The 19,803-nt window shown below is 57.3% G+C and overlaps 7 protein-coding genes across 7 annotated transcripts; 3 read left to right on the forward strand and 4 right to left on the reverse strand.

The window, feature by feature from the left end:
• Positions 1–1,475: 1,475 nt before the first annotated feature.
• On the reverse strand, positions 1,476–2,847 carry B0T15DRAFT_261895 (trimeric LpxA-like protein). The gene is made up of 4 exons (XM_062863346.1): positions 2,406–2,847; positions 2,065–2,324; positions 1,886–1,982; positions 1,476–1,747 (listed from the first exon to the last, which is right to left on the reverse strand). Exons 1-4 carry the CDS (start codon positions 2,591–2,593, stop codon positions 1,684–1,686), a joined length of 609 nt encoding a protein of 202 aa, XP_062718813.1. The 5' UTR covers positions 2,594–2,847; the 3' UTR covers positions 1,476–1,683.
• A 2,662-nt stretch (positions 2,848–5,509) lies between these two features.
• Positions 5,510–8,411, reverse strand: B0T15DRAFT_495603 (XFP N-terminal domain-containing protein; the record flags this gene model as incomplete). Its single annotated transcript, XM_062867114.1, has 8 exons — positions 5,510–5,547; positions 5,634–6,327; positions 6,411–7,175; positions 7,230–7,539; positions 7,597–7,749; positions 7,815–8,052; positions 8,116–8,190; positions 8,249–8,411. 8 exons carry the CDS (start codon positions 8,409–8,411, stop codon positions 5,510–5,512), a joined length of 2,436 nt encoding a protein of 811 aa, XP_062718814.1.
• A 906-nt stretch (positions 8,412–9,317) lies between these two features.
• On the forward strand, positions 9,318–11,891 carry B0T15DRAFT_262003 (uncharacterized protein). Its single transcript, XM_062863348.1, has 3 exons — positions 9,318–10,010; positions 10,073–10,472; positions 10,532–11,891. Exons 1-3 carry the CDS (start codon positions 9,586–9,588, stop codon positions 11,702–11,704), a joined length of 1,998 nt encoding a protein of 665 aa, XP_062718815.1. The 5' UTR covers positions 9,318–9,585; the 3' UTR covers positions 11,705–11,891.
• On the forward strand, positions 11,892–12,964 carry B0T15DRAFT_262035 (uncharacterized protein). Its single transcript, XM_062863350.1, has one exon. It carries the CDS (start codon positions 12,079–12,081, stop codon positions 12,730–12,732), a length of 654 nt encoding a protein of 217 aa, XP_062718816.1. The 5' UTR covers positions 11,892–12,078; the 3' UTR covers positions 12,733–12,964.
• Positions 12,965–13,908: 944 nt separating this feature from the next.
• On the forward strand, positions 13,909–14,677 carry B0T15DRAFT_262033 (uncharacterized protein). The gene has a single exon (XM_062863349.1). It carries the CDS (start codon positions 14,197–14,199, stop codon positions 14,575–14,577), a length of 381 nt encoding a protein of 126 aa, XP_062718817.1. The 5' UTR covers positions 13,909–14,196; the 3' UTR covers positions 14,578–14,677.
• Positions 14,678–15,442: 765 nt separating this feature from the next.
• B0T15DRAFT_419845 (uncharacterized protein) lies at positions 15,443–16,933 on the reverse strand (the record flags this gene model as incomplete). Its single annotated transcript, XM_062865531.1, has 4 exons — positions 15,443–15,683; positions 15,758–16,158; positions 16,294–16,464; positions 16,530–16,933. 4 exons carry the CDS (start codon positions 16,931–16,933, stop codon positions 15,643–15,645), a joined length of 1,017 nt encoding a protein of 338 aa, XP_062718818.1. The 3' UTR covers positions 15,443–15,642.
• A 1,351-nt stretch (positions 16,934–18,284) lies between these two features.
• B0T15DRAFT_495608 (phosphatidic acid phosphatase type 2/haloperoxidase) lies at positions 18,285–19,553 on the reverse strand (the record flags this gene model as incomplete). The annotated part of the gene is made up of 2 exons (XM_062867115.1): positions 18,285–19,304; positions 19,383–19,553. The coding sequence occupies 2 exons, from the start codon at positions 19,551–19,553 to the stop codon at positions 18,285–18,287; spliced, it is 1,191 nt and encodes a 396-aa protein (XP_062718819.1).
• Positions 19,554–19,803: the final 250 nt, after the last annotated feature.

Raw genomic sequence — 19,803 nt, forward strand, 5'->3', positions numbered from 1 at the left:
TTCCCGTAGCATGCCGATTAGGTGGGACGTCAGATTGTCCGAATGGACTGATGGGTGCTGGCTGAAATGGAAGGGCCATACAGGGGAATGCACAGGGGAGAGAGGGGGAACCGGTAAGGCTCTAGACTAAGGCACCGCAAGGGTCAGATGTGCTCTATTGTGAGTCTCCGTCGCTCTGCCACGACCGTTGGAGGGACAGAATGCTCACGGTTGTGGCTGAGTGTGGAACTAGGCATCTCAACTCAACCTGACCAGACCGGTTGCTCTTTACCGAAATCGTCCTACAAACCTGGGTGATCCAATATGGTTAACAACTACCTTAAGTAAGTACTAGATGTCGACGTGCCGAGATACTAGTACCACACGAAGTTGGAGGGTAGCAAAGACAGTATCTGGGGGCGGGCTGCTTAGTAGTGCATATTGTTTACGCTACGTTTGAGAAGATGAGGCTTCGACTCAGCAAGAGTCGAGATACGGTCTGGTTCAGGCTGAATGTGATTTTGTCAGGATTGGTAAAATAATCCTCTCCTACTAGGGAACTATAGGATTAGCAGTAAATCTACCATTGAAAATAGAGAGCAGACCTTCCTTCAATATAAGTGCACAGTAATATAGGGGAAAAATAATAGTGATTAGGCAAGATAGGATATATATCCCATCTATGTAAGCGGTCCCGCCCTCTTCCCCTTCCTTCCACAGCCAGCTGTGGTTGCAAGACACCCATGAACCCAAACCCAGTCTCACCGTCCTGAAAGCAATGCGTCTTTGATGTCCCTTATTCCCCCTTTCCGTTCCCCATCAACCCCCCCAGCCAATGCGAAATTCAACCCAGAAACTGTCCCCCAGCCATAACACAGACCAGAAACGCCTACCCCCCAAGCCCAGCCCAGCCCAGGATCGCCCAAATCCACTAAGCACCCATAAGCGAAACCCGGCTCGCACCAAACCACACCCCCGTAAAGAAGAAGGCCATCAACAAGGTGACAGCGACCGTCACAACAGCAATAGCCTCCACCTCAAACCGCCGCATCCTCTCCTTCTGCCTCCGTTCCCGCAGCAATAATTCCCTCAACTCCTCCTCACGGCCCAGCTCCAACCGCTCCGCCAGCCTCCTCTCCCGCGGCGCGGTACTCATCCTGGCCCTCATCAGCATCATCATCGCGGACGGCCTCTGCTGCTCCCCACGCATGTCGTCGAACCCCTCATTCTCATCATCATCATCATCACCATGCCCGTTCGATCCTCCCTCTCCACTTAACCCATCTCGATCATCATCACCATCACCACCACCACCACCACCACCCTCACTCTGATTATCCTCATCAAAAAGGCTCTCGTGCCGCCGCATGGGCAACCGATTCCGCAGCCCCAGCGCCTCCTCCATGCTCCCCGCCGCGGGCGACCATGATGTGCTGGCGGTGGTGGGCTTGACGTCGCGCAGGTACTTGACCACGCGGGCGGGCGATCCGAACGCCACGCTCATGGGCGGCACGTCGCGGTTGACCAGGCTGCAGGCGCCTATCACGGCGCCGTCGCCGATTGTGACGCCGCCGCTGTAGGGGAGAGAGGAAGGGGATCATGCGTTAATACTCCTAGTTACTACTACTATGCGAGGGTTGCCGGGGAGAAAAAAAGGACGGGTGAGGGAATGGAGGTGGGGGTGTGTGACACGGTATGTGGTGCTTAGCTGCTGTGCTGCGTAACACTGCACTTGGTAGGGTAGGTATGGACCAACGACATATTCAAACGGGATTAGTGGTAAGGAATAGTAGAGGGGGGGGGGCAAATACATAGGATCGACATAGAAGATAAGTGAGATATGGTACGAGGGCTGCAGAAAGGAGAGCATCACATGGGTGGTACGCGGGAAAGAACGGGGACTTACAAGATGGTGACGTTGGCTCCGATCCAGACGTTGTTGCCGATTGTGACTGGCTGGCCGATGCTGTGCCTCTGGAGGCGCTCGTCGAGCCGCAGGGGATCTTTGGTTGGGTTTTGCCATATTTAGCCGTCCATCGATTCCTTGCAGTTGCAGTTGGGTGGGTGGAGGGAGAAGACACTTACGAGTAACGCCGACGATGCTACAGTTGGTGCCAATATTGCAACCCTCGCCGATCACCACGTCGGCCACGGGCGTGTCCATGATCACGCAGTTCCGGTTGATGAAGGTGGAACCGCCCACGTGCAGCCGGATGCCGTAGTCGATGTACACGGGCGGCTTGACAAACGGCGTCTTGGCCTTCAGCGCCGGGTTAGTAAAGGTCTGGTCATGCGTAACCGCTAGCAGGCAGTCCTCGCTGCGGTCACGGTCAGGCCGCACGATGCTGGGGCACAGAAGATTAATTAGTCCACCGCTATGTACACAGCAAGTACAGTTCCGGCTCAAAAGGGGGTCGTCGACTCACTCGAGCCACTTCTGGGCCCGCTCCTCCGGGTCCGCATCGTCGGGCGTCTGATTAAATTCCCGGCATGCGCGAGCACACCGGTTTCGCGCAGCCCGGAAGTCCGGGTTTCCGGCGGGGAAGACAACTTGCGGGTGGTGAGTCTTCTCTGCCCCCTCCAGCGTGCCTGCAAGAGTGGATTGGCTGCTCATGGCGTAAGATGAGTGGCCGACCACGGGGCAACTGGGAATCTGGAATAGATGTTTTGTTTGGCGTTCAAGTCTGAATAGGCGCTGAGGCCACAGGTCGGGAATCCAGTGCGTGGTGTGTAAGTAGGCCTTATTAGTACCAGCCCGGAGATCCCAACACGTATTTATACCCAGGCAGGTAATAGTTGGCGCAGTCCGGATGGTACGCTGGCGGTACCACCACCTGAGTGGTTCCTCAGCAGCTCACGCGTGGTATGGATTTGGGCCAAACACGCGTCTGGTGAAGTTCGACTGATGGCACCCCTCCGCCTAAAAGCCGATAGCTGTTCAAAGCGGAGTGACAAAGGTAGCAACTCTCAGGGCGGACCAGAGTCTGATATCTCGCGTTGCACCTTCGAAACCGATTCGCCGTGTTCTGCGGTATGCCAGCGCGCAATGGATGTTGTACTCGATTGGAGACAGTTCATAGTAGAGATTCCGTGTCGACTCGGGAAGCCTTGCGTTTTGAGTGATGGGTCAGGTGGGTGCGAACACAAAAGGTGACCTTGAGATGACGGGGCTGGACTTTGGTCTGGTTTTAAACCCCGGTGGGAAAAGGGTATCAGCAAATTCGACAAACCCCCGCGTCTGCTGTGTCAATCATCCGCGGAAACCGGACCATCCCCTGCTCCCTTATTAGCAGTCAACCAATTTGCAGCCGTGGCCGATGACACGCATGCGCTCCCTGGTGCCGTCGCTTGTATTTCCATGTGTCGAGAGTTCACTGGGCCTCCTGGGCAGATTCTCTGCACACCTACATAGGGGCTGCGATATTCGCCCCCCCTGTTCATTCACGCTTGCCCCGGAGTGGACTCCAGCGTGAGTCTGCAGGTGAATTTCGGGCCGGCGTGTGATAGCCCCAGCGAGGCTACGCCGTATCCGGGATGGGCGTGTTGCAGGCCGGGCTCACCCCCCGTATTTGCCCTGTTGGGAGCCCTGCATAGAGCGAACTCCCAATGGTGGGCAGCTGGGCGGGCGGTCCCCGTTCGCTTGGCTGGATTGGAAATATGAGATGCGATCGCAATGATCTGAGACTTGTCACTGGCGGATTTTGTATCCAAAGCCACATGTTTTGTCATCAATCCGAGGTCCGAGCGGGCACCGGATCTAGTGCACTGCCAGATTGATTTCACTGCTGTTCAGTGGGGTCATCTTGTGCAGCACTTTGGGTATATCAATTAGTGTAGGTAAGAACCTGTTCTCCGGGACTACCTACACTAGTATAAGACATTCACGCCTCTATTGGACCCATCGCACGCAAGAATGGTGGTGTTTCGCGGCTTCGCCTCTTGTTGAGAGGGGTGTGCATTGATGAGCGTGATTCCGCGGGGTGACCCAATGCTCGTCAGCAGGACCAGGGATGCCAGGGGCAGAGATGCTCCACCGGACCGAGCGATCCGCCCATTCCGGGGCCGCCGCGGCTGCCTCCGCGAGCGTCTGCTTGCTGGGGGGGTGTCGGACCGGCAGCAGCGCAGATTGGCCAGTGTCCAACGACCCGGCAAAAGCTAGCCCAGACCCTTGCGGCGAGGGTTACCCAATTCGAACTGCGTGACCTGCTGCCCTGTTGGGCTCGCTATTTCTTCCTTCATGCGCTTTACCGAGCTCAAGCTCTCAATGGCTTCTACTTTCTGACGCCTTCACTTGCTTTTTTCTGAGGCCTGTGTACGCCTAGATTTGTCTGTTAAATCTCGCGTGCCAAACGGAAAGCGGCTGTTTCTTGGCAGCGGAAACAACTCCGAGTGAGTGAAGGAAGCCTCGAGTCGCTTCCGAAAGGAACTGCCTCTTACGAGGGGACAGTTCAACGCTGGTGTGCGAAGACAATGTCATAGAGGGGCTGTTGAAGGAGGCTGGGTTCTTCTGTCTTCCTCTGTAGGCCGGGCCGTCTCCAGGTTTCAGTCCGAGCGTTGGTGACACACTCTGGCAACTCGTTTCCTTCTTTGAGTCTCGGTGGACGGCGAACTGTTACTGGAATGTTCGCTTCCCTAACCATATAGGTCGCACTGGGTTGGGTCTTGCAGCCGACATTGGAAATAGCTGCGCACATTCCATGCTGCTAGGCATCAAGATTGAAGACAAACAAACAGAACCAGGCGTGGAGAAAAGGAAGAGGATTTAAGTTCATGCTAACCCATGTTCCATGCTGGGACCTGCTAGGTAGTACGTGATGTGCGGGCGAACCCGATGGCAAGGGGCAGCTAACCATCCGACAGGGCCGGAGCAGTGAGGCATGCAGCATTCGTGAATTTGATGCTGCGCCAATCAAGCAACCTGGAAGCATGCGTTTTCCATGACCAGCTTTGCGGGGCGGGCCCGCGGCAGGGAAAAGGGCGGTGACGGCAGTTGCTCCGAGGCGTTGGCGACGCTGCAACGGCAAGGTTACTAGTGCCAGCCTATGCAACTGGTAAAATGCACCAAGTACCCAACTGTACATGCTGTATGTCCATACTATCACTCTACGGTAGGTATGTGCGAAGTTGATTGATGAGATTCTGTAAGCAATGAACAGCGCTAGGTGATGCTTTCTGAACCATCCGAACAGGCAAAGATGGGAGACACGAGACGCACCTCAAAAACGCCCTCATGCTGAGTGAAACCAAGAGCGGCACGCGGGTCTGCAGACTGATTCCGGGGAGCAACTGCATGTCTTGGCTGATGGGGCCGCATATGGCACGAAGCAAGCAGCCGAATGTGGAAGCCAGGATGTATGCAACGCAACGTCGATCGTCTCAGCCACAGCAAGGCCGCGAGGGCCGTCACCGTGGTGTCCGGAGGGATCTTCATCCCCGGGGAAATCTTACAGATCCAAGACCTGTTGAAACCTCTTACCTAACTCATGTAAATAACTCGCTTTTCTACCGCACCTGCTAAGCAGCATCCCCCTTAGTCAAACTTGGGCAACTCGTAAAGGTCATCAGGATCTGTTTCATCAGTTAGCCCAATGCCGTACTCCGCATTCATAAGAAAAAAGGAAGGAAAAAAGAAAGAAAAAAAAAAGGAAACTCACCCTTGCCATGCTGGGTAATGAACGTCCTAACCTCCTGCTTCCGCCTCTCCACCTCCCTCAGCAACCCTTCCAGTCCTTTCTTTACCTCCTCATTCCTTCCCGCGCCCTCTCTCAAAGCCTTGTCCGCCAAATCAAACCGGCTGACCTTATTGACCAACATCATGTCAAACGGCGTCGTGGTGCTCCCTTCCTCGATATACCCGCCCACACGCATGCGCTCCAACCCGGGCCGGCCAAACAGCAGCCCCTGCAGCTCGGTCGGATAGCCATGGTAGTTGAACAAGACGGGCCTGTCAGCCGTAAACATCTCGACAAACTTCTCTCGGCTCAGCGCGTGCGGGTGCTTCGACTCCGGCGCGAGGATCATCAGGTCCGTGACATTGACGACGCGCACGCGCAGGGCCGAGCAGACGGCGCGCAGCAGCTCGGCGGCCTTGACGACCTCGAAGGTGACCTCGACGCCGATCCCCGTGAGGACCACGTCCGGGTTGGTGGATTCGGCGTCCTTGGTCGACGAGGAGGAGGCGAAGTGCCAGATCGAGGCGCCCAGGCGGCAGTGCTCGGCTGCTTCCTCGGCCGAGAGGTACACGGCGGTCGGCTGCTTGGAGCCAATGACCAGGTTGGTCTTATTGCGCGACTGCAGGCAGTGGTGCATCGTCGAGAGGAAGCAGTTCGCATCGGGTGGGAGGTAGACCTAAATGAGTAGTGTGTTTGGGTTAGGGGACTGGGTACTACTGAGGTGGGGGGAGGAAAAGAAAGCGTGTCAAAAATACTCACCCTGGCGGCTTCGGGCTTGATGTTTAACACTGCGCCGATAAATGACGGGTTCTGGTGCGAGAAGCCGTTGTGCTCCTGTCTCGCCCAGGTGCTCGTCTCGATGTAGTTGATGGACGGCAGGTCGCCGCGCCACTTGACCTGGCGGGCGATCTTGACGAACTTGGAGTACTGCACCATCATGGTGTGCACGATGCCCAGGAACGACTCGTAGCTGGGGAAGAGCGCGGTGCGGCCGGTCAGGGTGTAGCCCTGCAGGAAGCCCTGGCAGTTGTGCTCGGAGAGCACCTCGATCACCCGCCCGCCGTTGGCGCGGGAGTACTTGTCCCACTGGAAGTTGCGCTGCGTGTGGTCGAGCACGGCGTTCAGCTTGTTGCTCTCCAGCTCGTCCGGCGAGAAGAGCCGGATGGTCTTGGGGTTCTCCTGGAACACCTTGTCGAGGAATGTGCCCGTCACCTGCATGCAGCTCTGCTGGGTCCCCTTCTCGACTGTGAATTCTCTCCAGTCCACCGCCTTTAGGCCAATGTACGGGTCGTAGGTGGCCTTGACCTGGCCGAGCTTCTTCTCATCCTTGCTCGGGATGACGTCGAGAATGGTCTCGCCGGGCTTTCCGTCTTTGATTAGTTCACTGATTCTGTAGCTCGAAAGCCAGTCTTTAAGTGCATTAAGCTGCGTTTCATCGCTGTTGGCCTTGGGCAAGGGAACTTGATGAGAGTGGAACGACCCTTCGATGATCTTGCCCTCTACTTCCTTGGGACCCGTCCATCCCTAGGTCCGTCAGTACCGCGCACCGCCATCAACAAATGGGGGAAATGGTTTTACCTTGGGCGTCCGCAGCACTAGCATCGGCCATCTCGGCTTGGCAATTGGCTTTCCCGACCGCGCTGCCTGCTGGATCTTCTTGATCTCGGCCACTGCCCACTCAAGAGCACTCTGCAACTGGTCGTCGATGTTGTCCAGGTCCTCGACAATGCAAACTTGGTAACCATAGCCGCTAAACAGCGAGACAATCTCCTTGTCGTCCATGCAGCCGAAGATGGTTCGCTCGCTGATCTTGAATCCGTTGGCGTGCAAGATGGGAATCACCGCGCCCGATTCACGCGGATCGAGGTACTTGATGGCATGCCAGGCCCTGACAGGTGTGAGATAACTGATGAAGTGTTGTTGGCAGGAAGGACTGTGAACTCACGTCGCGGTCGGACCAGTCTCAGCCTCACCGTCGCCCACGATGCAAGTCACGATAAGATCCGGGTTGTCCATCACAGCACCAAATGACACGGCCAGCGCGTACCCCAGTTCTCCGCCTTCGTGGATTGAGCCGGGAGTCTCGGCGTTGATGTGGCTGCCACGCATTAGCATCAACTGAAATCCCCGGCCCGATCTTCTCAGCAATGAGTCAAAACTGACCTAGGAAAGCCTCCTGGTACCGAGAATCTCGTGATGAGGTTCCTCAGCCCTTCCGAAGTCCGGGCATACTCTCCGGGGTAGAACCTCTCCAGTGAGCCCTCCAACCAAAGCGAAGCCAGAGCCGCCGGCGCGCCATGACCCGGGCCAATGACATAGATCATATCGAGATCGTGATTGCGGATCAGCAGGTTGAGGTGCGACCAGACCAAGATCAGACCGGGACAAGTACCCCAGTGGCCTATTCATACCGCAGTTAGCACCTCGCCCTACTATCCATACAAAAAGCGGATCACAAACATACCCAGTAGCCGTGGCTTAACATGGTCCAGCTTCAGTTCGGACTCTAGCAGGACATTGTCGCAGAGGAATATCATTGCTGGCAAAACCAATTAGCCACTGTACGGATCAGTTTTATGCACGCAGCCACGACTTACCCGCAGCAATGTACTCGGCGGCGCGCTGGAATCCGCGGAGGGACTGCCGGACATTGTCGGGGAGCCGTTTCTGCTGAGGCCGCACGGCTAGTTCTAGCACACTGTCCGGGAGGTGTGACGGGAGGGGCGGCGGGTTCGAGATGGGGATCTCTCCGTTAGGCATGGTCGAAGTTGTACAATGAGATGTTCTCGGAAGAAGTAATTACAGATGTTAACTCAGAGAGATAAGGTCGGTTAAAGTGGTGGTCGGTGATCGGTCAACGTAGAATAGTGGAAGCGATTGATGGACCCTTGCAGAGACACAGACACAAAAGAACCGGTAAGCCCGAGCGTTAGGAATACGATCTAGGGTCTTAAGTTCAGTCCGTCGTTGATGAGTTGTGGTTGAGGGCATCTTTCTGATATCCAAAAGAGAGCTACTCATCGATGACGTAGTGTGGCCGAACCGTTGGACAGCGGCCCCACATTCCACATCACATCAACGGGTTGACCGGTTTGCCGGGCCCGAGTGTTCCGGACCGATCGCGACAATCCTTGAAATCTTGATCATTCGGCCTGTTGGAAGCTTCATTGGTACAGATGGCTATCTACATCTACAGGCTCAATCAAGTAAACTGAGATACAGGACCAGGTACCTATTCGGATTCTAGATTCAGACACTGAATGCCGTGACTTCTTCCTCGACAGATTCGGCAAGCAACCCTGATTCTCCGACTTGTTTACTACGAAGAGTCACTACAACCACTTCATCTTACTCAATGAAAATACCACGAGGATTTCAGCGTTGCTGGAGCTGACCTAGACATGGCAAGTTGAAGGAAAGCCTGCCTACCAGATTCTATTATCCAGGCACGCCTGCCTATTCGCCTTTCTGCTCGGACTACTGCATTGCACAGCTGGCTCTGGCTCATTACTCACAAGTCCGGATGCGAGTTTGAAAATTTGGGAGGAGAGGGGGTTAAACAGTATGAGCAACCCAAATCTGATCAGGAGGTGCGTTCCGGCAATGAGACGTACAAAAATACCACCATCGCACAGGTCGAAGACCAAAGGCCAATGGGAATCGTAGACCTTATAGTGGTTGCCCAGAGCTGCCTTGCGACGCTGGGTTTATTACCCACTTTCAAGCCCATCATCATCCAGTAATGATCTCCCCAGTTCTCGTGATCATGCAGAACCGCGCAGATGGTGAAGGCCTGGGGTGTATCCTATCCCGCTTGTGAGGGGCAGTCAGCAGGTAGACCATTCCATATAACAATGAGAAACAATTCGGGGACGCGATGCAGGTGTTTCTCGAGCACTCACCCACTATAACCCATTAGAGGCACCGGACCAGCATGGCAGCTAAGACTTGGACAATGCACTTGGTGTGTCTGTCCATCGCTTTTGTTCTCCCGCTTGCTATAGCTGGAGACAAGCCAGCGCGAGCCTACCCGTTGTTTGACTACGAGGCGAGATCCTTGACCGAGGACGGGCTCCAGCGGCTCATTGACAAGGCCGGTGTCGTGGACAATGCGCATCTCTTCGCCTTCGACGACGGAACGGATGGGAACCCTGACCACCTAAGGAGCGGCTCATGCAAGACATTCCCCGGGGACGCGGAATGGCCATCTCCCGCCACATGGAGGACATTCGACAAGCTCCTGGACGGAGCACTCATCGAGACGCTGCCTGTTGCAGCGCCGTGCTATCGGAACCTCGGTGTGTACGATGCCGAGAAGTGCGCGGCGGTGCAAAGCTCCTTCACCAACCCATATTTTCAGTATGACATCTCGACATTCATGTGATGTGACTACCAGCTGAACCCTCACTAACGGAGTGCAGCGAGAACGACCCGACATCCATCTTCTGGCCGCTATTCCAAGGCAGAACCTGCATGCCGACTGCCAACCCGGACAGCGGCAACTGCACGCACGGAGGGTACCCCCTCTACGCGGTGAACGTCAGCAATGTGGGCCATATCCAACTGGCTGTCAACCTTGCCCGCAACGAGAACCTGCGCCTGGTAATCAAGAATACGGGCCATTGCTACTTGGGCAAGAGCAGCGGCGCCGGTGCGCTGAGCATCTGGACGCACCGGTTGAAGGACCTTCGGTACTATGCGCATCTCGAGATACCGGGGTACGCAGGGCCGGCCATGAAAGTGGGCGCCGGGGTGACGGTGCGAGAGGTGTATGCAGAGGCGCATAAGAACGGTGTTAGTGCGCTAGGAGGGATTTGCGAGGTAAGCCAGTTTGATGCTTCTGTTTGTCCCATGCGTTTCAACGAATAACCATCCCCTAGAGCGTGGGATATGCTGGAGGATACATCGCCGGCGGGGGCCACACGCCGCTCTCGGGACTGCACGGCATGGCCGCCGACCACGTCATGGCTCTCGAGGTGGTCACCGCGGACGGACGCTTCATCACCGCCTCCCCCGCGGAGAACACCGATCTGTACTGGGCTCTGCGCGGCGGCGGAGGCAGCACCTTCGGGGTGGTCACGTCGCTGATCATCCGCGTACACCCCAAAGTGCCCGTCACCACATCCACCTTCAGCTTCGGCACCTCGGCCACGGTCAGCGCCGACACCTTCTGGCGCGGCATGCACGCCTACTTCTCCTTCTTCATCCCCTTCACCGACGCGGGGACCTACTCGTGGTGGACGCTGACCAGCTCCGGCAACGGCTCCTTCACCTTCAGCATGAGCCCCTTCTTCGCGCCCAACCACACCATCGCCTCCTTCCACACCCTCACGGCCCCCTTCTTTAACACCCTCACCTCCCTGGGCATCGCCCCCTCCCAGCCAGTCAACACAACCTTCCACCCAGACTTCTACTCGGCCTACAACGCCACCTGGGGCCGCGACCCTTTCCTCAACAGCGTCGGCCGGATCTCGGTGCCCGGCAACCGCCTGCTGCCGCGACGCAACTGGGAGTCGGCCTCCCGATTCGCCGCCACCTTCGCCACCATCCGCGCGCACAGCGAGTCCGGCCGGCTGCTATACGGCTACCACCAAGCGCCGCGCAACCGCTCCGGAGCCGACAACGCCGTGCACCCCGCCTTCCGGGAGGTGATTTGCTTCCTGATTCTGTCCGGGCGCTTTCCCGCGGGGACGACTGCTAGTAGTGGTAATAATAGTAGTAGTAATCGTGCTGACACCGCCAACCCGACGGCGGAGGAGGTCGCTGCGGCGTCGAGGGACTTGAGGGAGGTGGTGATTCCGCGGTTTAAGGAGATTGCGCCGGACGGGGTGGAGGGCGGCGGAGGGGCGTATCTCAATGAGGCGAATGTGGATGAGCCGGAGTGGCAGGCTGCGTTTTATGGTGCGAATTATGGCAGGTTGTTGCGGATTAAGAGGCTGTGGGATCCCAGAGGGGTGTTCTATGCCACGACGGCGGTCGGGAGTGAGGCATGGGAGGTCAGGGATGGGGAAAGGGGGGTGCAGACGCAGGATGGACGGTTATGTCGGGTTTGATAAAGCTTTTCGGCCCTTTGGAGGGGATTGTTGCCTTTGAGGTGCCGTTGTCTTTCGTGTTTGTGGTAGGTTCCGGCTAACTAAGGTAGTGCGACTACGTAGACTGTTTTATATCTTCTTGTCGACCAGTAGGTAGGGTATGTGGGAACTTCCATACGATCGGGTAGTTGGGAAGTATATAGCGGATGTTTCGGGTGCCACCTGTTCCCACCTGGCCAGTTGTACCTCGTGCTGTCAGATATTGCGCCCTTGATATGACAGAGACGAACTAACTAGCACAGCACCCGGCGCCTTGTATCACCATATTAACACAAACGCGGTCCTTCTGCGGCGAGTACGTCCTCCAAGTCCTAACAGAAAGCAACTGCGGCACAATGATAGCCCACGAAGCCCCTGCACCGACGGCCAAGGCTGGATCACAGCGGGTACAAATCAGCATCCCCCAAGCCTCCGTGGCCGACAACGCTCCACTAGTCGCCCGGCTCACCGACCTCATCAACGCAGTGTACACAGAAACAGAGGAGGGCCTGTTCGCCCCTAGCTACCGGCGGACCAGCCGCGACGAGGTCCGGCAGCTCTTGAAGCGGCGAGAGCTCGCCCTCGCCTTTCTTCTCCCGGTCTCCCTGGCCTCACCCTGTCGCTGCGATCCACCAGAAGCAGAAGCCCCCGTGTCGGACGCAGAGACCGTCATCGGCTGCATCCGCATCGTCTCCCTGTCGCCCACCCACGGCGACTTCGGCATGTTGGCGTGCGACGCCGCCTACCGGGGCCGCGGCGCGGGCCGCGCGCTCGTTGAATTCGCCGAGGAGCACTGCCGCGTCGCGCTCGGCAAGACGGCCATGCAGTGCGAGCTGCTGGTGTCGCGCGCCTTCGACCACCCGTTCAAGGCGCGCAACCAGGCCTGGTACGAGCGCATGGGCTACCGCGTCGTCGGCCGGCTCGACTTCGCGGCCGAGCACCCCCATCTTGCGGGCCATTTGGTCACCGAGGGGGAGCTGCGCGTTTTCGAGAAGACGCTGGTCGTTTGAATGGGGACGTGCGGATCCAGGTTCGGTTGCGTTGCGTTGCGTTGGAGGGCCATGCTGCGCAGGCCACGCGGGTTCTCTATCGCCGAGACTCATTTCATCTTGTTACCACAAGCCTACGGCACAGCTCATACCTTATTTGTAAAATTTGGGTTCGACTGCCCAAGTTCTAGTCATTGGGAACACGGAACGTGGCCCGGTGATGTGCGCCGCAGCCAACGAACGGGAACGACGGATCGTCCCGCTCGGCTTTGCCACATGAAGGAAGCACTGAGGAAACACGATCAGACACGCATAAAGAGCAAGATCAAGCGGCGGCATTTACATATAGGAAACTGAATGTCTGGTCGTTTCACGTGTGGAGGAGCCGAACCCCCCGTTGACTCGTCTGCTTCTGGCAAATTCATCAGAAGAAGCGAGCAGTTGAAGAGCAGAACCTCGGCCGCGGTTGGACGCTGCCCGACCCCTCATTCCTTCAAATCCCTTCGTGGCAAACGGTCCCGGAAGTGTACAAATGCAACCTTCATCCCCCACCATGCTGCGCACGGATTTCGCGATTTTTCTCCTGGATCGCTAGCTTCACCGGACGGCTGAGACTTGCCCAGTTCTGGCGATAGTGGCTGCATGGTTTGCTGCCCCCGGTGGAAGCTAGCGGCTTGGCCTCGTGACAGAACCCTGCCGTCGCCCCATTTTCCACGAGGCCCGCGCGCAATGACTGGTCAATGCACCTGCAGCTTTGTTCACTCTTATCGGTGATCGCCAGGGGACGGAGAGACGAGGTCAAAACGAGCCTGGCCCGCACGCTTGTATGAGCAAGCCAAAATGCACCGAATCCAGGGCCGGTTACAATGGCCTGGAAGACGGATAATTGAGGTGGGGACGGCTCGAACATCACAGCCAACCGGGATCCCAGCTTCGGACGTCGACTCCACTGACTTCACCCAAGCGGGACCTGGCCCCTGTGTCCACGCTCCGCACCTTGCTTCAAGTGGCATTGCCTCCCATTTCGTTCCCAAGCTCTCGCTCTTCCCTCTCCCAACCTCTCGGGTCACCCCACGATCTCTCTCTCGATAACATAATTGGACCGGAATCAGTCCATTCGTCACTCCTTGCTCTTATCTTCGTCCAATCCTTGTGCAATCGCCACCTTTTCGACTCCAACGCCAGCTTCCGCGCACTCGTCTCAAGCTGAGCTTATTTCCCACTGCGCCGGACCTCGATTTCTTCAGCATCCCGCGCAACAACGGACAGTCTACTGAGACACGATCGCCGAGACCGCTATATTGAAGAATCAGCCACGTTCCCACCCTGCCACCGGCTAGCTTAACCGTTGGTCGTCCGGACAGCCCCTTAAGCAAGCACCTCCTCAACCGTCAACGAGCCCGAATCCAAGCGGCAGCTCGTCGTTTCAAGCACCCAAACGCCAAGCTCCCTACCCCCCGAGAACAACCAAACCCGTTGCCCAACATGGGTATGAACCTCTTCGACCGCATCCAGGCCAAGATCGAGCTCTTCCGCCTCGAGCAGCGCTACACCCGCCGGCGCCATCGCCGCTCGACCTTCGTCTCCAACGCCATCTACGTCGACGGCGAGTACATCTACCAGTCGCCCAACACGACCGGGTCATCGACCAGCACCAGCAAGTCGGCCAGCACACAATACACGACGACGCCGGTCCACAGCGTGGAGGAGCCAACCAGCAAGCAGCAGAAGAAGCTTAACAGGTGGTCGTCAATGCCCGGGTTCGGGTCGAGCGCGAAGCCCGAGGTCATGGGTGGGTTGCCGTCCGTGAGGGAACACGAGGACCGGAGGAAGAGGGTTAGCTTCCACGACGAGAGGGGGTATTGAAGGAGTGTAGAGGGTTTGAGGGTTATGAGGCTTGGTGTTTTGGATTAACAGTCGTGGGGAGACGGGATTCTTCCCGCGCCTTTTTCATGGAGCGCGGTTGATCCGTGGAACGCGTGACAGCCCTTCGGGTAACTACTCCCAACGAGTGGTGTCACGGTTACGTGACACCACATCGCCTGGTTGCGACCATTGATACCCTGATGCTCGGACTCATACCGACGTTTCAGCGTCTGGGTCGTCCTCGGCCGCCATTGCGGTGCCAGCCTCTCGCTCTTCCCGCGTCTTTACGATTTCTTTCTCACGACGAACCAAAAAAGTTCTGCTGCTCTTCGGCTGGGCTCGGGCAATCTAAACGGAGCATTTACGATACGGTCCCATTACGACTGCGCAACATTTTGGTTACCATTCTCTTTTACGCTTAATTGCGGACCTTTCGGCCATGGTACCGCGGTATGCCATGATGACGAGATAGGGTTACCCCGGGGACTAGGGTTAATATTGGGTGGGATGGGGGACTATGCCATTCCGCCGCATGGGGGGGTCTGGCTGTTGTAAATGTTGCGGAGGCACCCGTTCCTGGCTCGGCCGGGGAGCGGGCAGCCGCCAACGCCGGCCCTCGCGGGCGCGTCTCGTGTGTACATATTGATCAATGACGACTGTCCGATCCCATTCACCGTCTTATTTCCCTGGTGCCCGCATGAATGTCCCTCAAGCTTGTTGTTTCTGGAATTGGCCTGCAAGTGACGGGAGTGCCTCGCAGCGAGATGCATTTCACGATCAGCCATATCCGCTTCGCCAATTGCTCCCCCGACCCCTTAGACCTTTCATTCAACAACGGGTTCGGCAAAAAGACATTTACTCATCAGGGTGACATGGGCCGTTACTTATCGACAGTTTGGTATCGAACGAGTGAAGCATACGCAGGTGGCTGACGCAGGGAGAATAGGGCACACAGTATAAGAGCAAGACACACAAATGTCCAACACTCTCCACAACAGAAGCTCATCTCTCTCAATCCCAATCCGTCGCGTCGACCAAAGGTCACACGCGCCGCTCGCTCCGTCTTTACATCGGCATGGATCCCTGACCAGGGAGTTCCTTCAGCCCTGCTACAGTGTCAGCACCACATCGCATCCTCGTCTCAAAACCACAACCACAAAAGAAGAGTGGAGAAACTCACAGCCATCCAGATCCTCCTTCACCTGGCTCTTGACCGCGCAGCGATTCATGTCCGCGACAGACTGGCTCTTGAGCGGCCGGCCGTTCTCGCACGCGTTGAACATGCAGCTCGAGTCCATGGCCCGCTGCAGCGCGTCGCCCTTCCAGCCGAACACGTAGTCGGCGTGCGTGCCGTAGCCGACCTTGTCGCCGAAGCTCAGCACGAACGGCTGGCTGCTCCCGTCGGTCGTCGGCCACATGTTGTTGAACTGGGTCGTGTCCCACAGCGTCTCGAACGCCAGCTGTGGCATCCGCACCGGGTGCGACGCCGGGCAAGGGCCCGCGGGCGTGAAGGCTTCGCGGACCGTGTTGTACATGTGGGATTGATGGTCCGGCGAGTCGAGGTTCTTGCCGTCCCAACAGCTGTGTGTGGTGACGGATGGTGGGAGAGGTTAGTGTGGGGGGGTTGTGTTGGGAAAGGCGGAGAAGAGAAAGGGGCGGGGGAAATAAGGGCAAAGCTGTAGGAGCGAACGGGGAAAGGGGTGAGAGTGTACTCACGATGGGAAGTGGTGGACGGTCATGATGCCGCCGGGACAGGGCTTGGTAGGGAAGTTGGGCAGCTCGGGGAAGCGCGTGCCCTTGTTCTGGAGGCACACGAACCGCAGGCCCGGATTGCCGCTGGACCCGGGCGCGGCGCTGTACGTCGGGGACCCGACTGTCATTCGGAACCTGAGGATCTCCGTGTAAGTGTCTCTCTTCTTACAGCTCGCGTCGGTGGCAGTTTATCAAGGTACCCTGGCTTGAAGGCGGTGATCTTCTGGTTGCCGTTCGAGTTGAAGTCCTGCTGGGTGTAGTAGATGGTCATGCCGCCGTTGATGCCGTTGGGCAGCGCCGTGTTCTGCATGATGGGCACGCGCTTGTAGGTGCCGTTGGGGTGCTTGAAGAACATGACGGCGGTCCAGTAGTTGGAGAAGTTCTCGGAGAAGGTGCACGTCGTGCACGTCGCCTTCTGCGAGATGTCGCCCTCCATCGTCGCGTTGAAGCCGTTGCCGCCCACGATCTGGTGCACGTGCGACGACGGGATCTTGCCCGGCTCGACGAGCGGGTCGAGCCGCTGGATGCTCACCGTCGAGCAGCCGAAGCGCAGCGCGGCCTGCGACGGCCCGGCGAGCGCGAGAGCGAGTGAAAGCCACTTCATCGTGGAGGTTCTGAACCAATTTGGCGGCAACTGTATCTGCGAGCAGGTTCAGCAATTTTAAGGGGAGAGCATCAAGGGCTATGAGGTGAGTCGTCCTCCGTGGATATATACCTATTCCTTCTCAAGCATCCCCGTTCGCCAGCCCGCCCTTCGCCACTTGCCGTTCCTCGACCACCCAAGATACATAGTCATCTATTCGTTTATTTAGATGCGGGGCCGGGTGTGACTGATTGGGAGCTGTGGCCCCCTGTATACCTGTCTATTCACAGTAACTCTTCACCCAGTTGCTCGAAGGAGGGCATTGGTCAGAAGATGAGTGCCCAATTTATTCTCCTCGCCGCAGACCGGAAGCCGGAATCTCTACGAGCCAAAGACAGACCCACGCTGCCCAATGGTTCATCCCTTAGCAGCTCGTCGTATTATCAGGGCAATAGAGAGCCAGGTGATCGACTGGTGGGCGGATCGCCATACAACCGCCATACAACCACAGGCCAGGTCCCTATGTTGGCCTGGTATTGTTAAAGCTTGTCTTGGCATCAGACATTTGCCGGTGCGACGCATCTGCCGAGATTGACGGAGCATGTGTCCTTGTTGTGTGTTTAACCGGCATGGAAGTTGTTAGGGGGCCGGTCACACACATGGTATCCTGCATGTAGTACGGTTGAACTTGAACTCGCTCTATGGTCAACGGGAAGAATCAGGCAGAGCAGTGCCGAGCATGGTGGGAGGTCTTCTCCAGACAGGCACAACCCGGGCGCCGGCTTAGACCGCCGAGCTGGGCCTGAGAATGGGTGGTATTGTCCGTTACCCATCGCAAAAAGGAGCAGGAATCCAAGAGATATGGAGGCCACTGGCAGCAAAGTAATCTAGGATGTAGAGCACCGATTAGGCAGGTTGCTGCCTTCTCTTTCCGGCAGTCCAGGTTCGTGTTGTTAAACCGAGACCGGGCTCCCACATGGCTTGGTGTGAGCGACAAGCTTTAGGATAACCGCTGGAGACTGGATGATTCTGACCGCAGAGAGACCTAACCAGCATGGAAGTACGGATTACTAGTATGGACCATATGCGAGAAGATGAGAACAGGATATCTGGGATTCCTGCCGAAAAATGGACTATGGAAGTGCAGCTATGCATGCACTCTGCTTCTCTAGATCGGCAATCATCCTGTATGGTCCTGGTTTCATGAGACATTCAACAAGTAGCATTACGAAATACCTGTAACCTGGTCTATCTCCTTCTATTAAGCCTTATTAAGGCTCAGTACGAGGATGGGTAGTAAAATATGCAGGGAAGGGATCGAAACAGCAGAAGGAAAGTTGCAGAGGGTATCGTCGCATAAGTCTATCGTCCATCAAACCATATATCCACCCCGTCCATCGTAGTGATGAGCGTAGTCGGGATGTCTCGGCTCTTGATACCTTGCCGCAGCTTGCGGCACCTCCATACCCGTACTCCCACTGGTCCTCACATCCCTCGCAGTGCTCGCATTGCTTCCGACCCTCTCCTTGCCCCTCACAACACCCGCCCGCCTACCAACCCGCCTCTTCCTGCCCCAGCCCAACTTCCTCACCCACAACGCGCGTTCCATCACCTCGGGTGTCAGCGCCGCGGCTGCCACATAGTCAAAGGCGCGGTCCCTCCTGAGCGGGATGTGGTTATACCGCCAATCCCACACGGCCGCGTAGCAGACGCGGTAGGCCATGAACGAGGTGACGGTGCCGATGACAGCGCCCGCGACGATGTCGTACCAGTTGTGCGCCTGGTCGACCGTCAGACAGGCGGCCATCAGCGTGGCGCCCAGCAGCGGCGCCAGCAGCAGGGCGAGCCAGTAGAAGCTCGCGCGGAAGTTCGCCCACACCTTGAGCTTGGCGTTCATCCACAGGAAGAGGAACACGTAGCCGGCAAACGCCGTCGTCGTGTGGCCCGAGGGGAAGCTGGTCATGGCCGTCTTAATGGCCTGCTTGTCCGGGTTGGTGCACACCTCAGTGGTGTACATGATCTGGCGGAAGCCGACGCCGTTGAGGCCCGTGGCGTTGTGCGTGCGCGCCAGCGAGATGTCGGGCTGGCACACGTCGAGGAAGATGGGCCGGAAGCCACCGATCAGCGTCTTGAGGATCGCCTGGAACAGCGCGCCCATGATCAGCGAGTAGAGCAGGCCCAGGATGGCGTTGTTGCAGTCCCAGAAGGAGCGGATGCGCAGCTGGGCGAGCAGGATCACCGCGATGGGGATCACGGCCGAGATGACGCCCGACAGCTGCGGCGAGATGATCCAGCCCCGGTTAGGGTAGGCAAACTCCGGGTAGACGATGTCGCCGGACTCGGTGAAGGTGATGGGGAAGTTGCGCGTGCCGGCGTACGGGGCTTGGTAGATCTGGGGTGTGTTAGCAGCCGTGGCGTGGAATTGGGACGTGGACGGTGGCAGGGTGTTGGAAGTTGGAACTCGACTTACGCCAAGGGCGGCAGCTCCCAGGACGGCCATGGTGAGGAGATCCCTCCATGAGATCCTGAGCCAGTCGGTCACGAACCAGTACAGCCGCTTCCAGAGGGAATCCTCGGTGTGAGTGGGCTTTTCATGTGTCGCCCGGTTGCGACTAAGGTCGCGTCGGTGGGAGGGGAGCATCTCGGTGGTGTGGTGACGAGGTAGCTGTCGCTTGCCGACTACCATGCATCAACTGTTGATGCTTGTGTCGATAAGGGAGGAAGGCCTGGGCTCAGAAGGTGCGTGCCTATTCACAGTTGGGAAAAGTCCTTGTGTCTGCTCCTGACTCGGTTTAGGTAGTAAGAGAAACGATGGAAAGGTCATGACCCGGAGTGCGGCAGCACCACGGCATATTTGAATAGAGTCTTGCACAATCCTCATCTTTAAGTAA

Source organism: Chaetomium strumarium (genome assembly GCF_033439665.1).
Source record: "Chaetomium strumarium strain CBS 333.67 chromosome Unknown B0T15scaffold_6, whole genome shotgun sequence".
Classification (NCBI taxonomy): Eukaryota; Fungi; Ascomycota; class Sordariomycetes; order Sordariales; family Chaetomiaceae; genus Chaetomium; species Chaetomium strumarium.

What these genes read in the sequence shown, in the direction of transcription:
- B0T15DRAFT_261895 (XM_062863346.1), bottom strand. Translation starts at nt 2,593, where the DNA reads ATGAGCAGCCAATCCACTCTTGCAGGCACGCTGGAGGGGGCAGAGAAG. An exon ending in CGGGCCCAGAAGTGGCTCGA is followed by an intron (nt 2,325 to 2,405) that starts GTGAGTCGACGA and finishes TCTGTGCCCCAG; the next exon opens with CATCGTGCGGCCTGACCGTG. An exon ending in TAGCATCGTCGGCGTTACTC is followed by an intron (nt 1,983 to 2,064) that starts GTAAGTGTCTTC and finishes ACCCAACCAAAG; the next exon opens with ATCCCCTGCGGCTCGACGAG.
- B0T15DRAFT_262003 (XM_062863348.1), top strand. Translation starts at nt 9,586, where the DNA reads ATGGCAGCTAAGACTTGGACAATGCACTTGGTGTGTCTGTCCATCGCT. An exon ending in TTCACCAACCCATATTTTCA is followed by an intron (nt 10,011 to 10,072) that starts GTATGACATCTC and finishes AACGGAGTGCAG; the next exon opens with CGAGAACGACCCGACATCCA. An exon ending in CGCTAGGAGGGATTTGCGAG is followed by an intron (nt 10,473 to 10,531) that starts GTAAGCCAGTTT and finishes ACCATCCCCTAG; the next exon opens with AGCGTGGGATATGCTGGAGG.
- B0T15DRAFT_262035 (XM_062863350.1), top strand. Translation starts at nt 12,079, where the DNA reads ATGATAGCCCACGAAGCCCCTGCACCGACGGCCAAGGCTGGATCACAG.
- B0T15DRAFT_262033 (XM_062863349.1), top strand. Translation starts at nt 14,197, where the DNA reads ATGGGTATGAACCTCTTCGACCGCATCCAGGCCAAGATCGAGCTCTTC.